Here is a 22,909-nt window from a genome sequence, read left to right as displayed (position 1 = left end):
CTTTCTGACTTACTTCACTCTGTATGACAGACTCTAGGTCCATCCACCTCACTACAAATAAGTCAATTTCATTTCTTTTTATGGCTGAGTAATATTCCATTGTCTCACCACTAGTATACATATATATATATTTTTTAATTATTCTTATGGAACAGCTTCCATTGCCATCTAATGAGGTCTAAACAGGTTCTTTCCCTTGGGAAAAGGGCTGTCTCCTCCTACCTTGTTGGTTTTTTTTCCTTTTATAACTAGCCATAGCTCTAGGGGTGATGGTCTTAACTGATCTCTTCAGCAGTCATTTTGACCCAACCCTGCACTGTTTTGATGGTACTCTTTGCTTTTCTAGGTTTGCTGTGGAATTTGTCCTCTAATGACAGACTTAAGAATCTCATGGTAACAGAAGCCTTGCTTATCCTGACTGAGAATATCATCATCCCCTTTTCGGGATGGCCAGAAGGAGACTACCCCAAAGCGAATGGTTTGCTCGATTTTGATATATTCTACAATGTCACAGGATGCCTAAGGTAATACCACTCTACAACTGCCCTTAACCTTTTCTCTGCACACTTTAAATATTGCATCCAGATCTGTCTAAAACTCTACCCAATTACCTGGAGATACGGTAAAAATTATAGAGATCACTCTAAATACTAGAAGCACAATGTAGAAAGAGTATTTTTTCCAGACATGTTTGATTCCAGAAGCTACCCACATTAGCTCATGAGAGAGAGCATGTCTTCCAATAAAGAAACTAGAAATCCAATCCGAACACCTAGAAGTCCAGGCACACTGGCCTTCCCTGTCTCACAGAATTTAAGCCAGGCTCCATGCTGTATTTTTAGTTCACAAAAATATAATTTAATGACATGATTAAAAAAATAATTTTGAACCTGCTGTTTTTAAATAGGCAACAAAGCCTAAAAGGATAGAATGTCTTGCCACAAGAATAGCTTACAAAAAACGTTAGTTTGATCAGCATTTCTAAATATTGGGATGAAAAAAATGCTAGAAATGTTTTCTCCCCTGGGCTGTCAGATGCCAGCTAAACCAAGAGGAAATAGAAACACATGCAGGAGGAAGAAACGTTAGTCTCAACTTTTGTAGAAGTGTGCCTCTCAAGCTTTCTTATATATATTTGAAAATAATCATTGTCCTTTATGTCCAAGGATTAAAAGAAACCGGATAGATATGTAATTAAAATTAGGCAGCCCAGAATAAGTTCAGTCATATTCTGCCTTTTGATCTTTTCTCTAGTTTCACAGTTCACTTTTTGAGGGAATCTGTTTGGATGATAACAGAGAGAATTTATTATGGTAAGATGTTTATCTTATCTCCACAGTTAATCACACAGTAATGCATATCAAATACCAGTTTTTTATAAAGAATTATGTTAGCCACTGAGAGTTTTACAAAGATGAATAAGAAAATTCTTGACTAACCTTTAATCTACCAGGGGATGCAGATGAGCAAATAAACTAGAATGCAATGAAATATGTTAGAGCAGTGATTCTCAAAGCGTGGCCCCTGGACTAGTAGCATGTACATTACCTGGAACTTATTAGAATTCTCAGATTTCACCCCAGACCTACTAAATCAGAAGTTTCAGGAACACATGTCAGGAACAAGTGAAGTGCTGCAGGAATGCAGAACAAAGGACTGTTCATGCCAGCTGAGTGGGATCAGAGCTGCCAAATTGAGCTGGGCTTTGGTGGGCTATTTCAGTAGACAGAAATTCTCTAGGTAGTATCCCTTGAAATTTATCTGCTGTACAGTCCACTAGAACTGCTTTTCTTTTTTTTTAACGTCTTTATTGGAGTATAATTGCTTTACAGTGTTGTTAGTTTCTGCTGTATAACAAAGTGAATCAGCTATATGCATACGTGTATCCCCATATCCCCTCCCTCTTGCGTCTCCTTCCCACCCTCCTTATCCCACCCCTCTAGGTGGTCGCAAAGCACCGAGCTGATCTCCCTGTGCTATGCGGCTGCTTCCCACTAGCTATCTGTTTTACATTTGGTAGTGTCTATATGTCAGTGGTACTCTCTCACTTCATCCCAGCTTACCCTTCCCCCTCCCCGTGTCCTCAAGTCCATTCTCTACATCTGTGTCTTTATTGCTGTCCTGCCCCTAGGTTCATCAGAACAATTTTTTTTTTAGATTCCACATATATGTGATATGGTATTTGCTTTTCTTTTTCTGACTTACTTCACTCTGTATGACAGACTCTAGGTCCATCCACTTCACTACAAATAACTCCATTTCATTTCTTTTTATGGCTGAGTAATATTCCGTTGTATAATGTGCCACATCTTCTTTATCCATTCATATGTCAATGGACACTTAGGTTGCTTCCATGTCCTGGTTATTGTAAATAGAGCTGCAATGAACATTGTAGTACACGACTCTTTTTGAATGATGGTTTTCTCAGGGCATATGCCCAGTAGTGAGATTGCTGGGTCATATGGTAGTTCTACTTTTAGTTTTTTAAGGAACCTCCATACTGTTCTCCATAGTGGCTATATCAATTTACATTCCCACCAACAGTGCAAGAGGGTTCCCTTTTCTCCACACCCTCTCCAGTGTTTATTGTTTGTAGATTTTTTGATCATGGCCATTCTGACCAGTGTGAGGTGATACCTCATGATAGTTTTGATTTGCATTTCTCTAATGATTAGTGATGTTGAGCATCTTTTCATGTGTTTGTTGGCAATCTGTATATCTTCTTTGGAGAAATGTCTGTTTAGGTCTTCTGCCCATTTGTAGATTGGGTTGTTTGTTTTTTTGATATTGAGCTGCATGAGCTGCTTGTATATTTTGGAGATTAATCCTTTGTCAGTTGCTTTGTTTCCAAATATGTTCTCCCATTCTGAGGGTTCTCTTTTAGCCTTGTCTATGGTTTCCATTGCTGTGCAAAAGCTTTTAAGTTTCATTAGGTCCCATTTGTTTAGTTTTGTTTTCATTTCCATTTCTCTAGGAGGTGTGTCAAAAAGGATCTTGCTGTGATTTATGTCATAGAGTGTTCTGCCTGTGTTTTCCTCTAAGAGTTTGATAGTGTCTGGCCTTACATTTAGGTCTTTAATCCATTTTGAGTTTATTTTAGTGTATGGTGTTAGGAAGTGTTCTAATTTCATTCTTTCAATGTAGCTGTCCAATTTTCCCAGCACCACTTATTGAAGAGGCTATTTTTTCTCCATTGTATATTCTTGCCTCCTTTATCAAAGATAAGGTGACCATATATGCGTGGGTTTATCTCTGGGCTTTCTATCCTGTTCCATTGATCTATATTTCTGTTTTTGTGCCAGTACCATACTGTCTTGATTACTGTAGCTTTGTAGTGTAGGCTGAAGTCTGGGAGCCTGATTCCTCCAGCTCCATTTTTCTTCTCAAGATTGCTTTGGCTATCCGAGGTCTTTTGTGTTTCCATACATATTCTGAAATCTTTATTTCTAGTTCTGTGAAAAATGCCATTGGTAGTTTGATAGGGATTGCGTTGAATCTGTAGATTGCTTTGGGTAGTAGAGTCATTTTCACAATGTTGATTCTTCCAATCCAAGAACATGGTATATCTCTCCGTCTGTTTGTATCATCTTTAATGTCTTTTATCAGTGTCTTATAATTTTCTGCATACAGGTCTTTTGTCTCCTTAGGTAGGTTTATTCCTAGATATTTTATTCTTTTTGTTGCAATGGTAAATGGGAGTGTTTCCTTAATTTCTCTTTCAGATTTTTCATCATTAGTGTATAGGAATGCAAGAGATTTCTGTGCATTAATTTTGTATCCTGCTACTCTACCAAATTCATTGATTAGCTCTAGTAGTTTTCTGGTAGCATCTTTAGCATTCTCTATGTATAGTATCATGTCATCTGCAAACAGTGACAGCTTTACTTCGCCTTTTCCGATTTGGATTCCTTTTATTTCTGTTTCTTCTCTGATTGCTGTGGCTAAAACTTCCACAACTGTATTGAATAATAGTGGTGAGAGTGGGCAACCTTGTCTTGTTCCTCATCTTAGTGGAAATGGTTTCAGTTTTCACCATTGAGGACAATGTTGGCTGTGGATTTGTCATATATGGCCTTTAGTATGTTGAGGTAAATTCCCTCTATGCCCTTTCTGGAGGGTTTTTATCATAAATGGATGTTGAATTTTGTTGAAAGCTTTTTCTGCATCTATTGAGATGATCATATGGTTTTTATTCCTCAATTTGTTAACACGGTGTATCACATTGATTGATTTGCATATACTGAAGAATCCTTGCATTCCTGGGATAAACCCCATTTGATCATGGTGTATGATCCTTTTAATGTGCTGGTGGATTCTGTTTGCTACTATTTTGTTGAGGATTTTTGCATCTGTGTTCATCAGAGATATTGGTCTGTAGTTTTCTTTTTTTGTGACGTCTTTGTCTGGTTTTGGTGTCAGGGTGATGGTGGCCTCGTAGAATGAGTTTGGGCATATTCCTCCCTCTTCTATATTTTGAAAGAGTTTGAGAAGGACAGGTATTAGCTCTTCTCTAAATGTTTGATAGAATTCGCTTGTGAAGCCATCTTCTCCTGGACTTTTGTTTATTGGAAGATTTTAAATCATAGTTTCAATTTCAGTGCTTATGATTGGTCTGTTTATATTTTCTATTTCTTCCTGGTTCAGTCTCAGAAGGTTGTGCTTTTCTAAGAATTTGTCCGTTTCTTACAGGTTGTCCATTTTATTGGCATATAGTTGCTTGTAGAAATCTCTCATGATCCTTTGTATTTCTGCAGTGTCAGTTGTTACTTCTCCTTTTTCATTTCTAATTCTGTTGCTTTGAGTCTTCTCCCTTTTTTTCTTGATGAGTCTGGCTAGTGGTTTATCAATTTTCTTTTATTTCTCAAAGAATCAGCTTTTAGTTTTATTGGTCTTTGCTATTGTTTCCTTCATTTCTTTTTCATTTATTTCTGATCTGATCTTTATGATTTCTTTCCTTCTGCTAACTTTGGGGGTTTTTTGTTCTTCTTTCTCTAATAGCTTTAGGTGTAAGGTTAGGTTGTTTATTTGAGATGTTTCTTGTTTCCTGAGGTAGGATTGTATTGCTATAAATTTCCCTCTTAGAACTGCTTTTGCTGCATCCCATAGGTTTTGGGTCGTCGTGTTTTCATTGTCATTTGTTTCTAGGTATTTTTTGATTTCCTCTTTGATTTCTTCAGTGATCACTTCGTTATTAAGTAGTGTATTGTGTAGCCTCCATGTGTTTGTATTTTTTACAGTTTTCTTCCTGTAATTGATATCTAGTCTCATAGCATTGTGGTCAGAAAAGATACTTGATAACGATTTCAATCTTCTTAAATTAACCAAGACTTGATTTGTGACCCAAGATATGATCTATCCTGGAGAATGTTCCATGAGCACTTGAGAAGAAAGTGTATTCTCTTGTTTTTTGATGGAATGTCCTATAAATGTCAATTAAGTCCATCTTGTTTAATGTGTCATTTAAAGCATGTGTTTCCTCATTTATTTTCATTTTGGATGATCTGTCCATTGGTGAAAGTGGGGTGTTAAAGTCCTCTACTATTTTTGTGTTACTGTCGATTTCCTCTTTTCTTGCTGTTAGCATTTGCCTTATGTACTGAGGTGCTCCTATGTTGGGTGCATAAATATTTACAATTGTTATATCTTCTTCTTGACTGATCCCTTGATCATTATGTAGTGTCCTTCTTTGTCTCTTGTAATAGTCTTTATTTTATAGTCTACTTTGTCTGATATGAGAATTGCTACTCCAGCTTTCTTTTGATTTCCATTTGCATGGAATATCTTTTTCCATCCCCTCACTTTCAGTCTGTATGTGTCCCTAGGTCTGAAGTGGGTCTCTTGCAGACAGCATATATATCGGTCTTGTTTTTGTATCCATTCAGCCAGTCTGTGTCTTTTGGTTGGAGCATTTACTCTAGTTACATTTAAGGTAATTATCGATATGTATGTTCCTATTACCATTTTCTTAATTGTTTTGGGTTTGTTTTTGTAGGTCTTTTCCTTCTCTTGTGTTTCCTGCCTAGAGAAGTTCCGTTAGCATTTGTTGTAAAGCTGGTTTGGTGGTGCTGAATTCTCTTAACTATTACTTGTTTGTGAAGCTTTGGATTTCTCTCTCAAATCTGAATGAGATCCTTGCTGGGTAGATTACTCTTGGTTGTAGGTTTTTCCCTTTCATCACTTTAAATATGTCCTGCCACTCCCTTCTGGGTTGCAGAGTTTCTGCTGAAAGCAGCTGTTAACCTTATGGGGATTCCCTTGTATGTTATTTGTTGTTTTTCCCTTGTGCTCTTAATATTTTTTCTTTGTATTTAATTTTTGATAGTTTGATTAATATGTGTCTCGGCATGTTTCTCTTTGGGTTTATCCTATATGGTGCTCTCTGTGCTTCCTGGACCTGATTGACTATTTCCTTTCCCATGTTAGGGAAGTTTTCGAGTATAATCTCTTCAAATATTTTCTCTTACCCTTTCTTTTTCTCTTCTTCTTCTGGGACCCCTATAATTTGAATGTTGGTGCGGTTATTGTTGTCCCAGAGGTCTCTGAGACTGTCCTCAATTCTTTTCATTCTTTTTTCTTTATTCTGCTCCCTGGCAGTATTTCCACCATTTTATCTTCCAGCTCACTTATCTGTTCTTCTGCCTCAGTTATTCTGCTATTAATGCCTTCTAGAGTCTTTTTAATTCAGTAATTTTGTTGTTCATCACTGTTTGTTTGCTCTTTAGTTCTTCTAGGTACTTGTTTTTTGTATTTTCTCCATTCTGTTTCTGAGATTTTGGATCATCTTTGCTGCCATTACTCTGAATTCTTTTTTAGGAAGGTTCCCTATTTCGTCTTCATTTTTTTGGTCTTGTAGGTTTTTACCTTGCGCCTTCATTTGTAAGACATTTTTTTGTCATTTCTTTTTTTTTTTTTGATGGATGGTGCTGTATTCCTGTCTTACTGGTTGTTTGGCCTCAGACGTCCAGCACTGGAGTTTGCAGGCAGTTGGATAGAGCTGGGTCTTGGTGCTGAGATGAGGACCTCCAGGAGACCTCACTCCGATTGATATTCTCTGGGGTCTGAGGTTCTCTGTTGGTCCAGGGATTTGGACTCGGAGCTCCCACCACATGAGCTCAGCCCAACCTCTGGCCTGGAAACCAAGATCCTGCAAGCTTTGTGGTGCAGTAAAAAAAAAGGAAAGAAAGAAAGAAAGAAAGAAAAAAAGGAGCAGTACAATTATCAAGAATAAAAAACAAAATAAAATTAGAAACATAAAAAATATATTAGGAAAAATAAAACTATAATTAACAACCAATCACTGGGGGTTCCTCCTGTCCCCTTAGATGTCCATGTTCCCCCACCGGTGCCTGGTAAGTGCCCTAGTTTTGTGGAGACGTGAATTCCACGTCCTCCTATTATGCCATCTTGACTCCACCCACTTGGAACCGATTTTTATTGTATTTTTGATTCATTAAAACATTTTGATTCATTTAAAAACATTTTGCATCTTATAATTTTTCTGTCGCTCCCATTGCCTTACCATGTGCAACAGAGTTCTTAACGTGGCAGACTCAGGACTCTTTCAATTGAATATGGCAGATACACAATTCAAAGTTCCTTAAATCAAGTGGCTCATTTGGCTGAGATGTTGATGGTCACTTGTGGAAGTGAAAGAAGTGCACCAGGAACCATGGCCTCAAGGACTGGGACAGAAATTCAGCATCTCTAGGACTCAGTCTCCTATTTACAGGCATACCTCGGAGATATGGATTCGATTCTAAATCACCGCAATAAAGTGAATATTGCAATGAAGGAAGTCACACGATTTTTTCAGTTTCCCAGTGCTTATTTAAGTATGTTTACATTATGCTACAGTCTATTAAGTGTGCAATGGCATTATGTCTTAAAGAAATCAATATACATACCTTAATTTAAAAATACTTTATTACTAAAAAATGCTAACCATCATCTAACAACACAGGGTTGCCACAAACCTTCAATTTGTTAAAAAAAAAAAAATGCAATGTCTGTGAAGCTCAATAAAGCAAAGCACAATAAAACGAGGTATGCCTATATATCTCATCTCTGCTTACTCGTCCTCTTTGGAGACTACTGGGCTCATTCTCTAAAAATGCAAACAAGCCTTCTCCACGTAGCTGATCCCTAAATCACAGGCAGCCCTTGCTTAGCCACCCAGCAGAAAAAGTGCACTTCTTCCTTTAAATGTCAATCCCCTGGAAGGTTTAACCCTGACCCTCCTTCTGAGAGGTGTGTATCGTTTGAGCCTCTGTCCCCTAGATTGACCAAACCTGGATCAGATACTTGCTTCATGGCAACAATGGCAACAAGGTCTGTTAAAGTAGCAAGAGGGAGGGGAACACTTGCTGGACAAACAAAACAAAAATAGTAGAAGACACCTTCCTCAATTACAGCATATGCAACCTTTCTCAGTCTATCCACAACCTTCTTTACAATCTTACTTCCCATTTTCCCGCAAACATACTCCAAAGTACAAGCAAGCTACAAAGTACTTGCTTTCCTTAGATATTGTAGGTAATTTCATATAGTCAAGGCTTTATTCAATTTTGCTGCCTGGTAAACATTTTCTATTATCTGCCTACTGATTACTTAATCTCCTAATCATATAATAGCAAAGATAAAGTTCATCTTTTCTGTAAAACATTCTCCTGCCTCAGGCAAAAGCCATTACTTGTTTTTAAGAATTCAAACAGGACTTTTTACAGGTAAGTCACCTCTGTACAGACTTTGTATTACATTACTATTTTTATGGGAAGTTGTTTACATACCTTTTTTATTAGATTGTGAACTCTAAGAGCTAAGCCTATGCATTTTTCTAATCTCTAATTCCTAGCACATAGCAAGGTTTCTGACATATAGTAAGCAAGTATAAAGTGTTTGAGTGAAATGAGTAATGAACGAGTGAGCAAATGAAAATCCATTACGAATTAGGTGGATAATCATGTCTGGCAAGGTATCAAATTTGTGATGGAAAGTAATCAAACAGAAGTTGGAAACATTAGCTAAAGCCAGACTGAGGGGGCCTTATAAATCATGTTAAGAAGTTAATATTTTTCTTCTGTAAGCAAAGTTAGTAGTGTGGGGAGGATAGAAATATAAGTTCTGCATGAAGAAGAAAAATTATAATATCAACATGAAAGGTGTATTGGGAAGGTGGAAATCTAAAAGTAAAGATGTTGGTTACAGATCTTTTCCTGTAGTCTCCTTTTATGAACAAGGAATAACAGACTCGCATGGTTTGGGTGAAGCAGTGCCCTCGTTGGCACACATTTTTCAGGTATGTTATTGCCTGAATCCACTCCCATCATAATGACACCATTTTAAACAGTGTTTGCAAAGTCAATCCAAACCACTGATTTGAACTACTTTCAGAAGCAGAATATTACAAAATATCTGGGAAATTGAGCATCATAGTATTTGCTTACTAAAATATCTATTCTTATTTCATCTGTATATCTAATTTATAATAATAATAGCTAATATTTACGTTGTAAAAACTGTTCAGAATGCTTTATGAGGATTTCCTCAGTTTATTCTCAGAGCAACCCTTGTAAAGTAGGCCTTCCCATTTTTATAGATAAGGAAACTGGAGCTCAGAGAGGTTAAGAGATTTTCCCAACATCATACAGCTAGTAAGAGACAAAGCTGGAATTCTAATCCAGGAAGGCTGTCTCCAGGGCCAAGCTCTTCATCAGTGTGCTGGATACATTGATATTAGTCACATGTCTACAGACTGCTCTGCTGTGGATTAAGCCTCTGTCCTTCACAGTCTCACAACCTCGCAGGATCAGGTAGGCCAGTGTATAGTCACGTTCAGGTCTCATTATGGGCATTGTGTCTGCATTTCAGTGTTGTCTTTTTTTAGGAGTTCTACGCAAGTGGAACTCTGCACTACATTTCCTATTAACAGAGAAGATAGAAAGCATAAGAACTGGGAGGTCTTTCCAAGAGAGGAGGTGGCTTTGTAGACAACTTCGGGTAGATGTTGTCACAATGAGTATAAAAGTCAGTAAGGAGATGTGAGTTAGAAAGGGACCTGTAGGGAACCTGTAATCAAATAGTCTCAATTTTCACGACAATAGAGCTGTCTTCTGAATAGTTGCTTATTTCTGACTCCAAGTTACTCTAAAAAGATTTTAAGACAGGTGTTGACTAGCTCTAATAAGAGTGAATCTTAACTGCATAAAAATAAATGTTAGCAAATATTGTAACTGCTACAAGTTCATTGGAGGTATGGCCTCCCCCACTGGGTGTAGAGCCAACAGTGAACTGGCCACATGAGTAGTATTTTGGGCATTGTGGTTGACTTAGGTTAGTGTAGCTAAATTCCTTCAGTCTACTTTGAAGTAGAACTTCTGCATAGACCAGTGACTTTGTCCCTTTACTAACTTGACAGTGAGATCAGTTCTGAGAGGGACTTCCCTGGTCTTTATATAGCAGTGGTGCAGAGTGAATCTGCTCAGCAGGTAAAATCTTTGCTTCATTAATGAACTTGTGACAGTGACTCCAGTTCTGCCCACCTGGAGCTGCTACAGTGCGATCGCATTCAGACAGGAGAACATGCACAGCTTATCCTTCGAAAACTGTCAGATACACCATATCTGTCAGGTATCAGGTCATTTTTCTACAGAATTAGCATCTGCCTGCCACAGCATTTACCGTGGGCCTTGGTGCTTTCTGTAGGTAATTCCTTTGGAATTACATACTTTTCATGACTAAAGTTACTCACTGACAGGTGATACAAATTTTGCAATAGGGAAAACAATGTTCATTGCAAGTTTCAATTTTTTTCTTAAACACTATGCTAGCATAATGAATAATAAAATCCAAGTTAGGAGAGGAAAAATAAATTGATACATTCCGATTTGTGCTAGAGCCGTCAAGAGCAGTTGTCAGGATCTTCTCATACCTCCACATTCAGTGATATCATGTTGGTAGCTTGAAATTAGCCATGGTGGGAGTATTTACATTATAGAAATTGGCAAATGCTACAAATCAGAGCTCTCCCCACTCCACCACCCCAGAAAGCTGGTTGTTAAACTGGCATACCGCTGGCACTGAATTTCCATTAGTTGATTAACATCAAGATGTGGATAATTAGGGTAAAGGCATATTTCTCCTTACATATCTCTTTTCAAAGAAGAATTATTTCCTTTGTTTTCTTGGAAGGTATTATGAAGCATCAGCATTACCCACCCTGCCTTTTTTTTGAGTGGAGAAAACCTACTAAAATGCCCCATTCTTTTTTTCAAAATTATTTTTATTTACTTAGGACAAGAAGTATAACAATTAAAATATTTAATAATTTATTTTGATTAGTAGGATACTCTTCCAAACATTTCAAACTGCAAAAGACTTATGTGACAACCATAGAATTTTAAATTACCAAAGAGCATTAGCTGCCTTCTTTGATTGTACACCCCTCCTACACATACTTATTGCGAGCCCCTGTTTGTCAATTTAGTATGGGTAACTCATTGGGAATTGGTGTGACATGGCTGTCAGTTCTCTATGTTCCACCTCACTGATTGCCACACTTTTGGGACACCTTTGGATGTGACATAAATAAAACCAATGGTCATTATCAGGGTGTATGTTCAAAATTCCTACTAAAGATTTATCATTATTTCTCCATTCTTCCATTTGGTTCTCACGATTTCTTTCCTTCTCTTTCCTTCTCTTCCTTCTTTCCTTCCTTCCTTTCTTATCTCAGTCTTCTTTGTTCTCTTAAAAGGGAAGAGGTGAAAACAATTTAGAGGTCAGAAATTAACATGCCTCCAGGGGTCAGACAGGCACTTAAGTGGACAGTTGTGAGACTATGGGCTGCTATCAGACTAGAGGATGGAAAAAAATGCCTACCCCAGGAGCAGTGACATTCAGAGTTCTGGAAAACACTTCAGGCCAAACACAGACTCATCTGAGAAAGCCTCTGTTAGCAGTCTCATTCTTAAGTTGAAGAAATTAAGTACTAGTGACCCTTCCACAATAATAGAAGCAGTTATCAGAAATTTGAGAAAAGCAACTAATCCAGCCTTCTTGGGATTTTACCACTTGGTCTGTCTTTCCTCTTTTGCTCTTATCCAATCCTTCCCAGTACTTGAGTGCCTGCTGTATCCAAAGCACTGTTTAAATTTCTGAAATTTCAAAGGGGAATGGGACCTATCTCTGCCCTGGAGGAACTCCAGTTTTAGTGGGGGAAAGGCACCAGAAGAGATTATCACAGTCCATTTGATAAGAAGTGGAGAAGAGGTTTGAAAAGACTGTTATGCAGGCATTGAGTTGCTTAACTGATGTTGCCTAGGGATTGGGAAAAAATGTTGAGAGTCACGTTTAAGGAGCTGGTAAAGGAAGAGTAGCTGTTTGAATGTCCCTCTCAGTCTTTAGCTCATCATGCTATCACTAGTTCATCTCTATCCTTTTTCAATATAGTCATTAAAAATATGAATTCATAAAACTCTGAAAAGTTGTTTTCCTAAACTCCTATTATTTGTTAACCATTTGCTTATGAGAAAGCCTTATAAACTTGCTGCCTTAATCTTATCGCCACAATCTGATTAACAACTGTTTCTCAGACTCACAGACTTAGAGAACCAATTTATGGTTATGGGAGAAAGGGTGGAGGGGAGGGATAGACTGGGAGTTTGGGATTGACACTGCTATATTTAAGGTAGATAACCAACAAGGACCTACTATATAGCACAGGGAATTCTCCTCAATATTCTGTAATAACCTAAATGGAAAAAGAATTTGCAAAAGACTAGATACATGTATATGTATAACTGAATCACTTTGCTGTACACCTAAAACTAACACAACGTTGTTAATCAACTATGCTCCAGTATAAATTAAAAGTTAAAAAACACACAACTGTTTCTGCATTGTAAAGGCCACCCCAGAATTTGCCATTTTGTTTAGGATAATAGGACAAAATGACAAAACATTACTATAAAACATTATGAAATATACTCCTTTTTCTTAATTATATTTTATGCCAGTTGAAGAGGAAAAGCAATTGGTAGTACATTTCTCCTGCAAGTGACTTAAACTTCACTCTTTCCTATATGTGTCATAGTGTAGTAAATGTATTTTAATGAATGTGTAATATAGTTATTTGTACTAAAATTTATGATGTCTTAAAAGAAACTTCCATTGTCACTTATGATAAATCTAGCTAAGGTGGGGAGGGGTCAGAGGAAGCAAACTGTACATTTAGAAAGAAAAGCTATAATTATCAGCCTTAATCCTGTTGAGCCTCTGGGTTAAGGGCAAGTTTTTTGGTAATATCAATACCAACTACTTTCTGGAAAAATAATACCTCCATGTAAATTTTTAATATATTCAATTATGTCTATCTACTCCTGCACAAGAAAACATGTCATTGTGTTCCTGAATTTCATTTTTTATGTATATCTGGATATCAAACTTCAGAACTTTGCTGAATCTGAATTTCCTTAATTATGCTTTTCATTCTATTTACCTTTGCTCAGTTATCCCTTATTCTAAATATTCCTAACAGAAAAGGATTTATCTGGTCTATGTCTGTGCATAATCCTATTTAGTTATTTAAATAATTAAGAATTAGATAATTAAATGAGAGTCTAATTTCCCTTATTATCAAATAAGTATTTTCCTTTTTTGTAAGACTATAGATTTAAAAGCGGGCCAGAACTTATTTTTTAAAACCATAATCTAAATGTGTGGTTATTTACTTCTAGAAAATAGTTTAACATAAACTAGAAGAATGTTAGCTGAGACAGTGTAAACAACACAGAAACCTGATAGAAGTATCCAGATAGTTCAGTCTGGAGAATGACTTTTCCAGAAATAAAAAGTTGAATTATCAACTTCAGCCTCAGTTATTTGTTAATTATTTAAACTCTTCACATTTGATGTATAAACATAACCAATATGAAGTCCATAAATAATGGAATTGGCAGTATTTCTAGTCATATTACTCTGTTGGTCATAATCACATTTTATACGTTGAATATTTTAGATGTACAAACAAACGTGGCTTAATGAGTTAAATTATTGTGTAAGTTTCTCTTTAAGTAATTTTAAAAGGTATAAGTGATTTTTAAAAATAACTGTTTTATAAACTAAGCCTCAGGGGTTTTAGGTCATTATTTTTAAATCTCTCAACGATAATTAAGTTGTTAAAGCAGACAAATCAAACAAATGAAGCAAATATGGCCATGATTACCCGGTCACCCCTCTCTGGTCTCCCTGAATCCAATGTTTTAAAGAATATTTGTCTCATTAGAAATGTTAAGCAGCCCCCTTGCAAAGGTCCCCAACTCTTCAGAGTAAATTTTCCACTATCTTATTTGTGTCCTTAGCAGGTGGGCCCAGATTAAATGTTGTACGTCACAGAAATTATATGACATTTCAGTTTGCCAAAGAAATTCTTCATTCTTACCAACCAGTTCATAAATATCATTTGTCTACTTTGGGTCCAGCCCCCCTGGGATAATTGTTAAAAGAACACACATGAATAGGGATAATATGGAGGAAGAAGAATCAGTGAAAGAAACAGAAGAATAATTTTTATTACATCAAGAGGACTGTATTTGCTTGTTTTTCTGCATCAGTTAGTTTATGAGATGAGTCTTGAACAGAAAATGAAATTCCCAAGAATGTCTTTGTCAGAGATTTTTTTTTTAGACTGTATCAGTATGGGTTTATTGAATTGTTTCTTCATGATTAGATTCAAGTGAAACTTTTTAGTAAGAAAAGTCGGGAGTGATGCTGTGTACTTCTGTTGGGTGGCATGGTATCCTTTTGGCCTATTATCCATGATATCAAGCTTGATCACTTGGTCAAGGGTGATCTGGCAGTTCTCTCCACAAAGGTCCTGTCTCCCTCTGCAACAGATAATATCTGCAGCGCTAGGCTGAAACCAAGTGTGTATTTTTGTCAGAGATTTTTTTTAAAGCATCCTCATGTTTAAAAATTCTGTGTGTATCTTAAATTGAAGGTAGTGTTTTATTAACTGTATCTTATGACACTCGAAGTCATTTTCCAAAAAAATACTGTCATAGAACTACTATTAAATTTTTTAAAATTCTTCATCAAAAAAAGTGAGTTGATATATTTGGATAAAGCCACTGATGACTTTGTTGCTATCCTGTGGTTAAAGTTTATGCCGTCATGGACATTGAGGGTATTACACTAAGTGAAATAAGTCAGATGGAGAAAGACAAATACTGTATGATTTCACTCCTATAAAAAAAACAGTGAAAAAATCAAAATAAGTAAACAAACCAAACCTAACAAAAATAAACACATAGATACAAAGAACAGAGTAGTGCTTACAAGAGGGGAAGGGGGCAGGGGAAGGTTAAATGGATAAAGGGGCTCAACTGTATGGTGAAGGATGAAAACAGTTCTTGGTGGTGAGCACGCTGTAGTGTATACAGAAGTAGAAATATCAGGCTGTACACACGAAACTTGTATAATATTATAAACCAATGTTACCGCAATAAAAAATAAATTTTAAAAAACATATGCCTATCTTGGAGGTACAGGCTGTCTGAGCACCATATTATTCTACTCTAGATCTTAAGCATCTTCATCTGTCCTAGTCTGGCATCCCAAACTTCTCCTTTAGGTGTTAAGAATGTCTACTCAAGTTCCAGTAGCTCCTGGGCATATTTTTAAAATTAGTTTGCTGTTATAATTCATTTAAAATGGAATTTGACATTCTACCTTGAACAGCCTGCTAAGTCAAGGGGAAATGACTCTTGCTGACCAACCAGATGATTTCTGGCCGAACTGACTCTTCAGAATACTTTTGGAAGACCTGAAAATGTAGGAAAGCAGAACTAAAGGATTTTTAAGGATAGATTTTCTCTTCCTACACCTTCTCGTTTCTTGATGTGTAATAGATGCTAACACATCTTTATTAAGTTGATGTTCCTTGTCCTGGAAGGAACAAGACGTGTAGGTTGTACAGCTTTGTTCTATTCCCAATGTTGCTTCCTTTTGCAGAATGAACAGCTGACTTTGGCTGATGTTTGCGGATACCTGCAGGATCTGATGTTGACTCAGAATAACAGACAAACCCTTCTTTTGACATAGAGTTTTTGTTCCTCTGCCAGTTCAGATGAGGCTCCCCTTTTGTTCTGTGCAACCACAAACTGCCTCTGCTGCTTTCTCTAGGTTAATCACAGACAAGGCCCAACTGTTTGATATGTATCAGCTGAGAGTTAAACAAAAGCCCAGACCTAAATCTCAAATAACCAGAGGAAGAAGGATGCCTCCTTATCAGCCAATGTCTTATCAAGTACCTATTGGGTCCTTGAATGGACTTGGACCAAGCACTTAATTGACTGGTACCACTTGGGATATAATTTATAACACATGGTATTAGGAAGCCTATAATTATTGATGAAAATGAAGATACAGCCACAATTTTTTAAAAACCACTGTGGTGATCACTATCTCAGTATGCTGGTTAGACCTTTAAGACAGGTCACATTAATACACATGTAAATTGTATGTTAGTAGGCAACCACCTATTATCAGTAGAAATAGCCCCATTTTTTAAAAAAAAATCTCTGTATCTTAGAATTACTTGTTGGTGAAATGTCTTGAAAAGATTCACTCCTGCCTTATTATTGCCTGCCATTCTCATGCCCTGGTAACTAACTATAGCCTTTTTTTTTTTTTTTTTTTTTTTTAACTATAGCCTTTTACTTTAAACATTTCATATTAGCTCATCATCTCGCCAGGCCAGTTGTCCATACCCCAAGTTTGGACATTCTGTGTTGTAACAAACTTCCTTCCAGTGCTGGCAGACTAGCTGTATTTGACAACATGCCTGCACGTAACCCCACACAGATAACTTTTTATGGAAGAGCCATTAAAAATCCCATTAGAAGCAGGCAATTCTGATTTTAAACAACAGTCATAGGTCAGGGTTCTGAATGAGATTCTAGCACACCCTAATTTAAGGAATTTTGTAAAAACATAATATTTGCAAAGTATAATAATGTCTAGCACACACACTAAATTTCAGTTATTCTTATCATTTGACACTGTTCACTCTTTGGTTTGCCATACAAATTTAAGATTTAGTCACACTGTCATTAATCTTAACAAAGACAATTCTTTATTTTAATTCTAGCAAGGTCCAGGGTGTTTGGTTTTCTTTTCTCCTTTTCATTGTGACACTCAGGAATGTGTGAGATAAATGGTCCTGGAGAGAGTCAGGAATCATTGATTTGCTTTCAGATAAATCACCTGAAGCCTCCTAAATATGTGAAGTTTTGTTCAGAGACATACAGAGGTTCAGCTTCTATTTTTTCTCACCCTTTATAAGTCATATTAGCAGAAAAATTCTTCTTAATATCAAACACAAGCCACAGTTCGTGCTGGTATCCTCCCGCTCAGGCCCAGTGAAGGTGAAGAGCTCTGAAACAGTCCTGCTTTTATATTTAGAGTAGTTCACATCCTTCTCTACCCACCTCCTCCTGAGGCCCCAACCCCTAGCCCCAAGGACCTGGTATTTAAATTTCAATATACAACAGTGTGCAGTTCTAATTTCCTAAAAGGTACTCACATATTTACTCAGACTTCTGCTAGATTATACCAGGGGAAATAAACTCATCATTTAATCAAATTCAAACCATGGACACTGAATTAAACATTTCCAATATGTTCATTGGTAACTCTGATAATCAACTTTTATTGAGTAGCTACTGTGGTTTTTATGCTCTTTCTTTTTTACTTTTCAACAAGATCATTGTTTTGATATATTTCATGTATAGTTTTGAGATAGTTTTCCAGTTTAAACCTCTATTGGGCTGCATATAGGAAACAGTGACAGATAAATATTTCTCGGGACTCAGGAGATACAGTGTAAAAGGATCAATTCTGCCTAAGATTAGCCATGTTAATTCTCTGATTCCAAAAAACTTATGTATTAGCTGTTAAAAAATACTTTAAGATGAATATATCATTTTCTAATAATTTCTGATTATTTTCAGAGTGGTACAATAACAAATTCCTTTCTGACTAGTGACCTCTATTCATGGATGTATTGCTATAAAATAATCCACCCTTATCATTCGTATTTCTGGGTAGTTGAGTAAGGTAGGAACTATTTTTGATATGCAAGAGCAAATACTGAAGCAGTGGGGTTCCATGCACTTTCTGTCAGCAAAGGTATCAACTGTCAGGAACCACTGATAAGTCCCATTTCAAGCCAGTAGAGTCTGGATAATACCAAACTACAAGACAACAGTTAGTGTGTGTGAAATGGCAGTACTGCCAAATTGAATTACCATTCTCACCCAAAATAAACAGACTTGAAGTAAAACAAAGCTGAGTCATCCATCTGCAAGGTATGTAGTGGGCTTAGCTAGGGAGAGAGACCTTTTGATTTGTCAAAGCAATTTTAAAACTACTGCCATTTCTCCAAGCCAGATGTTGAAAAGGTCAAAGGGAGCTTTAAAATATGATAACGTTGTCTTGGAGTTGGAGGACATATGGTACTTGCTAAACAAATGGCATACTGAGTGAATGTTAGGTAAGGTTTGCTCTACTCTGGAGCCGCCCTTAGCACAGGATAAAGAACAGCTCTCCTATCCTGACTTCACCAGTAATTTAATCTCACCAGGAAAAGTAACTTAAACTCTTTGGTCCTCAGTTTCTCCATGCGTAAAATAAGGAGACCGTAAAAGGTGCTTTTTCAGTTTTGTCAAGCTTCTTAAGATCCCATGACCTTAAAGGGCTCAGAGAGTAGATAGAGGATCTTGGTTCAAATAATCATTTCTTGAAAAAAAACTATAGGAAAAATGGTTTTATTTACAGTTTATGAGCCCGTTCATTATCTTCCTTTTTAATGAACTAAGTGTTAAAGTCTTTCAGGTACAGTGAAAAATAAGGACGTGAATAATTACATTAGAAACCTCAAATGAGAACCAAAGTCACAGAAGGGATTTTGTTAAAATCAAAAACTCATTGTATCAATTCATTAACCACTAAATTATTAGTATATCCTTAGTTTTAGGTGTATTTGTCTTATCTCCTCAACTATTAGGTTGGATTATGAAATTGCATTTTCATGGGTTAAAAGCAGTCGAGTATTATAGATGTGATCTCCCTGGGATCAGGGTGCAATGCTGGATACTCCTCCCTTGTTCCCTGCAGTTCTTGATATAATGCTGGGCACATTTGTTCTTTGACAAAATGTATTGAAAACAGTATTTGGGAACAGAAAGGCTTTTTTAAATCACTTAGTGCAATATATTATTTTAAAGAAGAAGAAAATACTACCCAAAAATTTCTCAGAATTGTAGTTCTTTTGATGTTCAGAATCACGCTGAGACATTATACACAAAAAAAGTATGCTTTGTGAGCCATAGAACTTCAGTTGAAAATTTTCACTTTTTAGCATGCTAACTATATATCTAGGTTAAATATCCTGTTTAATGGCCATTTATAAATTCAAACACTACCACTGGTCAGTTTTGTAAAATAGAATAAAAGGATGTTATCTGCAGTGTAAGTACAGCACACTGTCGAATTCTTTTCCTTAAGGTGCATAGTAAATGTACAGATAGTCACAGGCAACTGTTTTGTAATGTATTACATTTCTAATCTGTTATTCCTAACCTATTATAAATGTTTGCAGAGACAGAAGAACTGAATTTTTCTAATGATCTGTAAAATGATGCTAACTTCAACAAGTAAGCATTCTAAATAAAATTTTTAAAAAGGAGCAAACTGAAAAATAAAAAAGAATATGCTTTGAATGCTCTACCTACCAGTGAAAGGAACTGGTCTGATAAAATTTATAGGAATGATTCTTAGCAAGTGAAGTTAGCAAAAGGGAATAAGGGTGGTTCTCAAAATTCTAAAAACCTGAAGGCATTGTTCTTTTGCCATTCTTGTTGATGGAGCTGTTAACATTTTGGGGGAAAAAATTTTTTTAATAGTTAATGCCGACAAGAAGAACTTAATGCAAAGGAACATAGTAACAGTAATACCAGAATATAAACATGATCTGAATCTGAAACATTGTCCCTAAATGTATTACTTTGCTGTGTTTGATAAACTTCAATCTCTATAAGGAAGCAACTTGCACTTGTAGATTTAGTCACTGTTTATAGAAAGGTGTCATGGCTTAGCCAAATTAGAAATAGAGGGCTTCCCTGGTGGCGCAATGGTTAGGAATCTGCCTGCCAATGCAGGGGACACGGGTTCAATCCCTGGTCCAGGAAGATCCCACATGCTGCAGAGCAGCTAGGCCCGTGGAGCAGCTAGGCCCACGCACCACAACTACTGAAGCCTGTGCTCCACTACAAGAGAAGCCACCTCAGTGAGAAGCCCGCACACCACAGCGAAGACCCAATGCAGCCAAAAATAAAATAAATAAATTTATTAAAAAAAAAAAAGAAATAGACTAATTGCAAAGATGTTTATAGGTCATGCTTTTAACTTAGGTCTTACACAGTGTAAAACTGCATTTTTCGTGACATCTCTCTGCCATTTTAATTATAGAATTATCATATTTTAGATCATTTGGTTTAATATTTGTCAATAACAGTTTATGCTGAAACCTATAAAACCTCCAAATAATATAGTCTAACACCCTGTATTTACAAATGAGGAAACGGAAGCCCAGAGAATTTAAGTAGCTTTAAGTTACTTAGAATTAAGGCACAGCACAGTTGGGACTTGGACATGTATATTGCTATGGCTAATGTGCCACTTGTTCTCCTTTTAACTGCAAAATGTTTTCCTCATATATTTATACCCTCTCCAAAATGGTGTAAAGATTAAGTAAATAATGCTCTGACCTTGGTGCTTGGAATGAAGTAGACAGAAGACTTTTATTGACATAATAATGTGTTATGAATATATTTACAAGTTGTGTCCAGATTTGATGACCATAGGCAGTTGATGATTTATTGACCCCAGGACAAGTCTGTCATACTTTGACAAATTTGCCAGTTTTCCGAACCCTTGGAAGAAACTTTGAAACAAAAACCTATTAGATACACAGCCTGTCTTATGATTGATCGTTTGTTTGTTTGTTTTTCCTGATAGAAACATGAGTTCAGCTGGTCCTGAAGGGAGGAAAGTGATGAGAAGGTGTGATGGACTGATTGACTCACTGGTCCATTATGTCAGAGGAACCATTGCAGATTACCAGCCAGATGACAAGGTGATACAAGAATTAGATGTCTCTCGTATTGAATTACTTATTTTGTCTTACTAAGACTCTTCAGAGTATTCTTGAAGTAGCTGTTTGGGTTTGGCCTTATTTATTAACTCATTTGCTGAGCTTAAGATTTCCCATACATGCTCATAAATATTAATATCTATCTAGCCCCTTTTTTTTTCTACTTTCCAGACCCAAATTTCTAACTGTTTAACAACTCTGGATATTTGAAAGGAGCCCAAATGCTACATATTCAGCAATGAAATTCATCTCTTCCCTCATCTCCGAACTTACTCCTCTGTATAAGCCTTCTTAATAATTATTACCGTCTACCAAATGAAAATAGAAACCTGAGTAATGTTGGACTTCCTCTCTTCCCTCACATCCCACATCCACTGGACAACAAATCTTGTGCATTTTACTTCTGAAATGCTCTTTAGTTTAACCAGTCCTCTTTAATGCTACTACTGCTGTCATAGTTTGTGCATCTTTTATACTGATTATTGTAGTCGACTGGTCTCTACAAGCAATATCTCCTATTTTCCAAGTCCACGTGGCTACTAAACAATGTACCTAAAATCTAAAATCATTCTGAACACTCTTTAAAAGTAAACTAGAACTGCTCCCCAATGTTTTAAAAAATTCAGCCTCTACTTCTTAGCATTGTGCTCATGACCATTTATGATTTAGCCCTAGGCTTTCTAGCTGTACTCATTTCACTCCCCCAGCCACCCTGCAGTCCAAGCGCACCCTGTTGCGTCCAGTTAACCTTGTAAGATCTAAAGCCTCAGAGGTCCTGTGGTATAACACTTGCAAAGGGATATCTATATGTATATGATCAATATTCATGTCCTATTTTCTCAGGCCACAGAGAACTGTGTGTGCATTCTTCATAACCTCTCCTACCAGCTGGAGGCAGAGCTCCCAGAGAAATATTCCCAGAGTATCTATATTCAAAGCCGGAATATCCAGGCTGACAACAACAAAAGTATTGGGTGTTTTGGCAGTAGAAGCAGGAAAGTAAAAGAGGTATGTTGGGAGGCCTTTGAAAGAATAAGTGTGTGTGTGTGTTTCTGAGTACTTAGTATATGTCAGGCTCTATTTTAAGTTTTTTTAATCCTTATATCTACCCTATGAGGTATGTATTATTAATACCCTCATTTACTGATGAGGAAACAGAGGTACAGAAAAGTTAATTCAGAATAATTCAGCAAATTAGTGGAGGAGATGGAATTCAATCCCAGGCAATCTGGCCCCAGATTTACACTATTAGCCATCAAACCATACTGCTCTATGCCCTGCAGGTTAGGAAGTAAGCTTAATGCCACATGGCCAGTGGCATAGCATTGTTTTAACATTAAAAGCAGCCCTGACATTCAGCTTTAAACATTCTAAAAACAAACTTGGACATCCTAAAAGCAAACCCCGTACATAGGAAGGACTGCTCCAGACTGGCATTTCATGAAATAGAAGGAATGTGATCTCTCCTACTCCTCAGAGTATCACGGTGTATGTGAACTTGGAGAACAACTGGTAAATTTAGAATCCTGATGCTATCCTGGACAACTTCACAAGACTCTGAGGGAAGAGGCCTGTTTTTCTTATCTTCAGAGTGGATGTGACTAATTTAGCTTTTAGCTTAACAGCAGCCTGTAAACTATTCTAGAACAGTCAATGCTTAATTCTCTGCATTCTCTCTCGCTGTGAAATGTAAAGTTG

The 22,909-nt window shown here is 36.7% G+C and overlaps 1 protein-coding gene across 3 annotated transcripts in view; it reads left to right on the top strand.

Moving 5' to 3' along the window:
* PKP2 (plakophilin 2) overlaps nt 1–22,909 on the top strand; it is a 95,569-nt gene that overhangs the window by 47,589 nt on the left and 25,071 nt on the right. For all 3 annotated transcript variants that reach the window (XM_082352145.1, XM_082352144.1, XM_082352146.1), the window contains exons 6-8: nt 347–524; nt 21,076–21,193; nt 22,055–22,219. In XM_082352145.1, the coding sequence (XP_082208271.1) occupies nt 347–524; nt 21,076–21,193; nt 22,055–22,219 (461 nt within the window). The remainder of the gene's footprint in view (nt 1–346; nt 525–21,075; nt 21,194–22,054; nt 22,220–22,909) is intronic.

Source organism: Balaenoptera borealis (genome assembly GCF_965194805.1).
Source record: "Balaenoptera borealis genome assembly, chromosome: 13".
NCBI lineage: Eukaryota > Metazoa > Chordata > Mammalia > Artiodactyla > Balaenopteridae > Balaenoptera > Balaenoptera borealis.
Note: the sequence above shows the minus strand (reverse complement) of the source record. Positions and strands in the feature narration are given on the sequence as shown.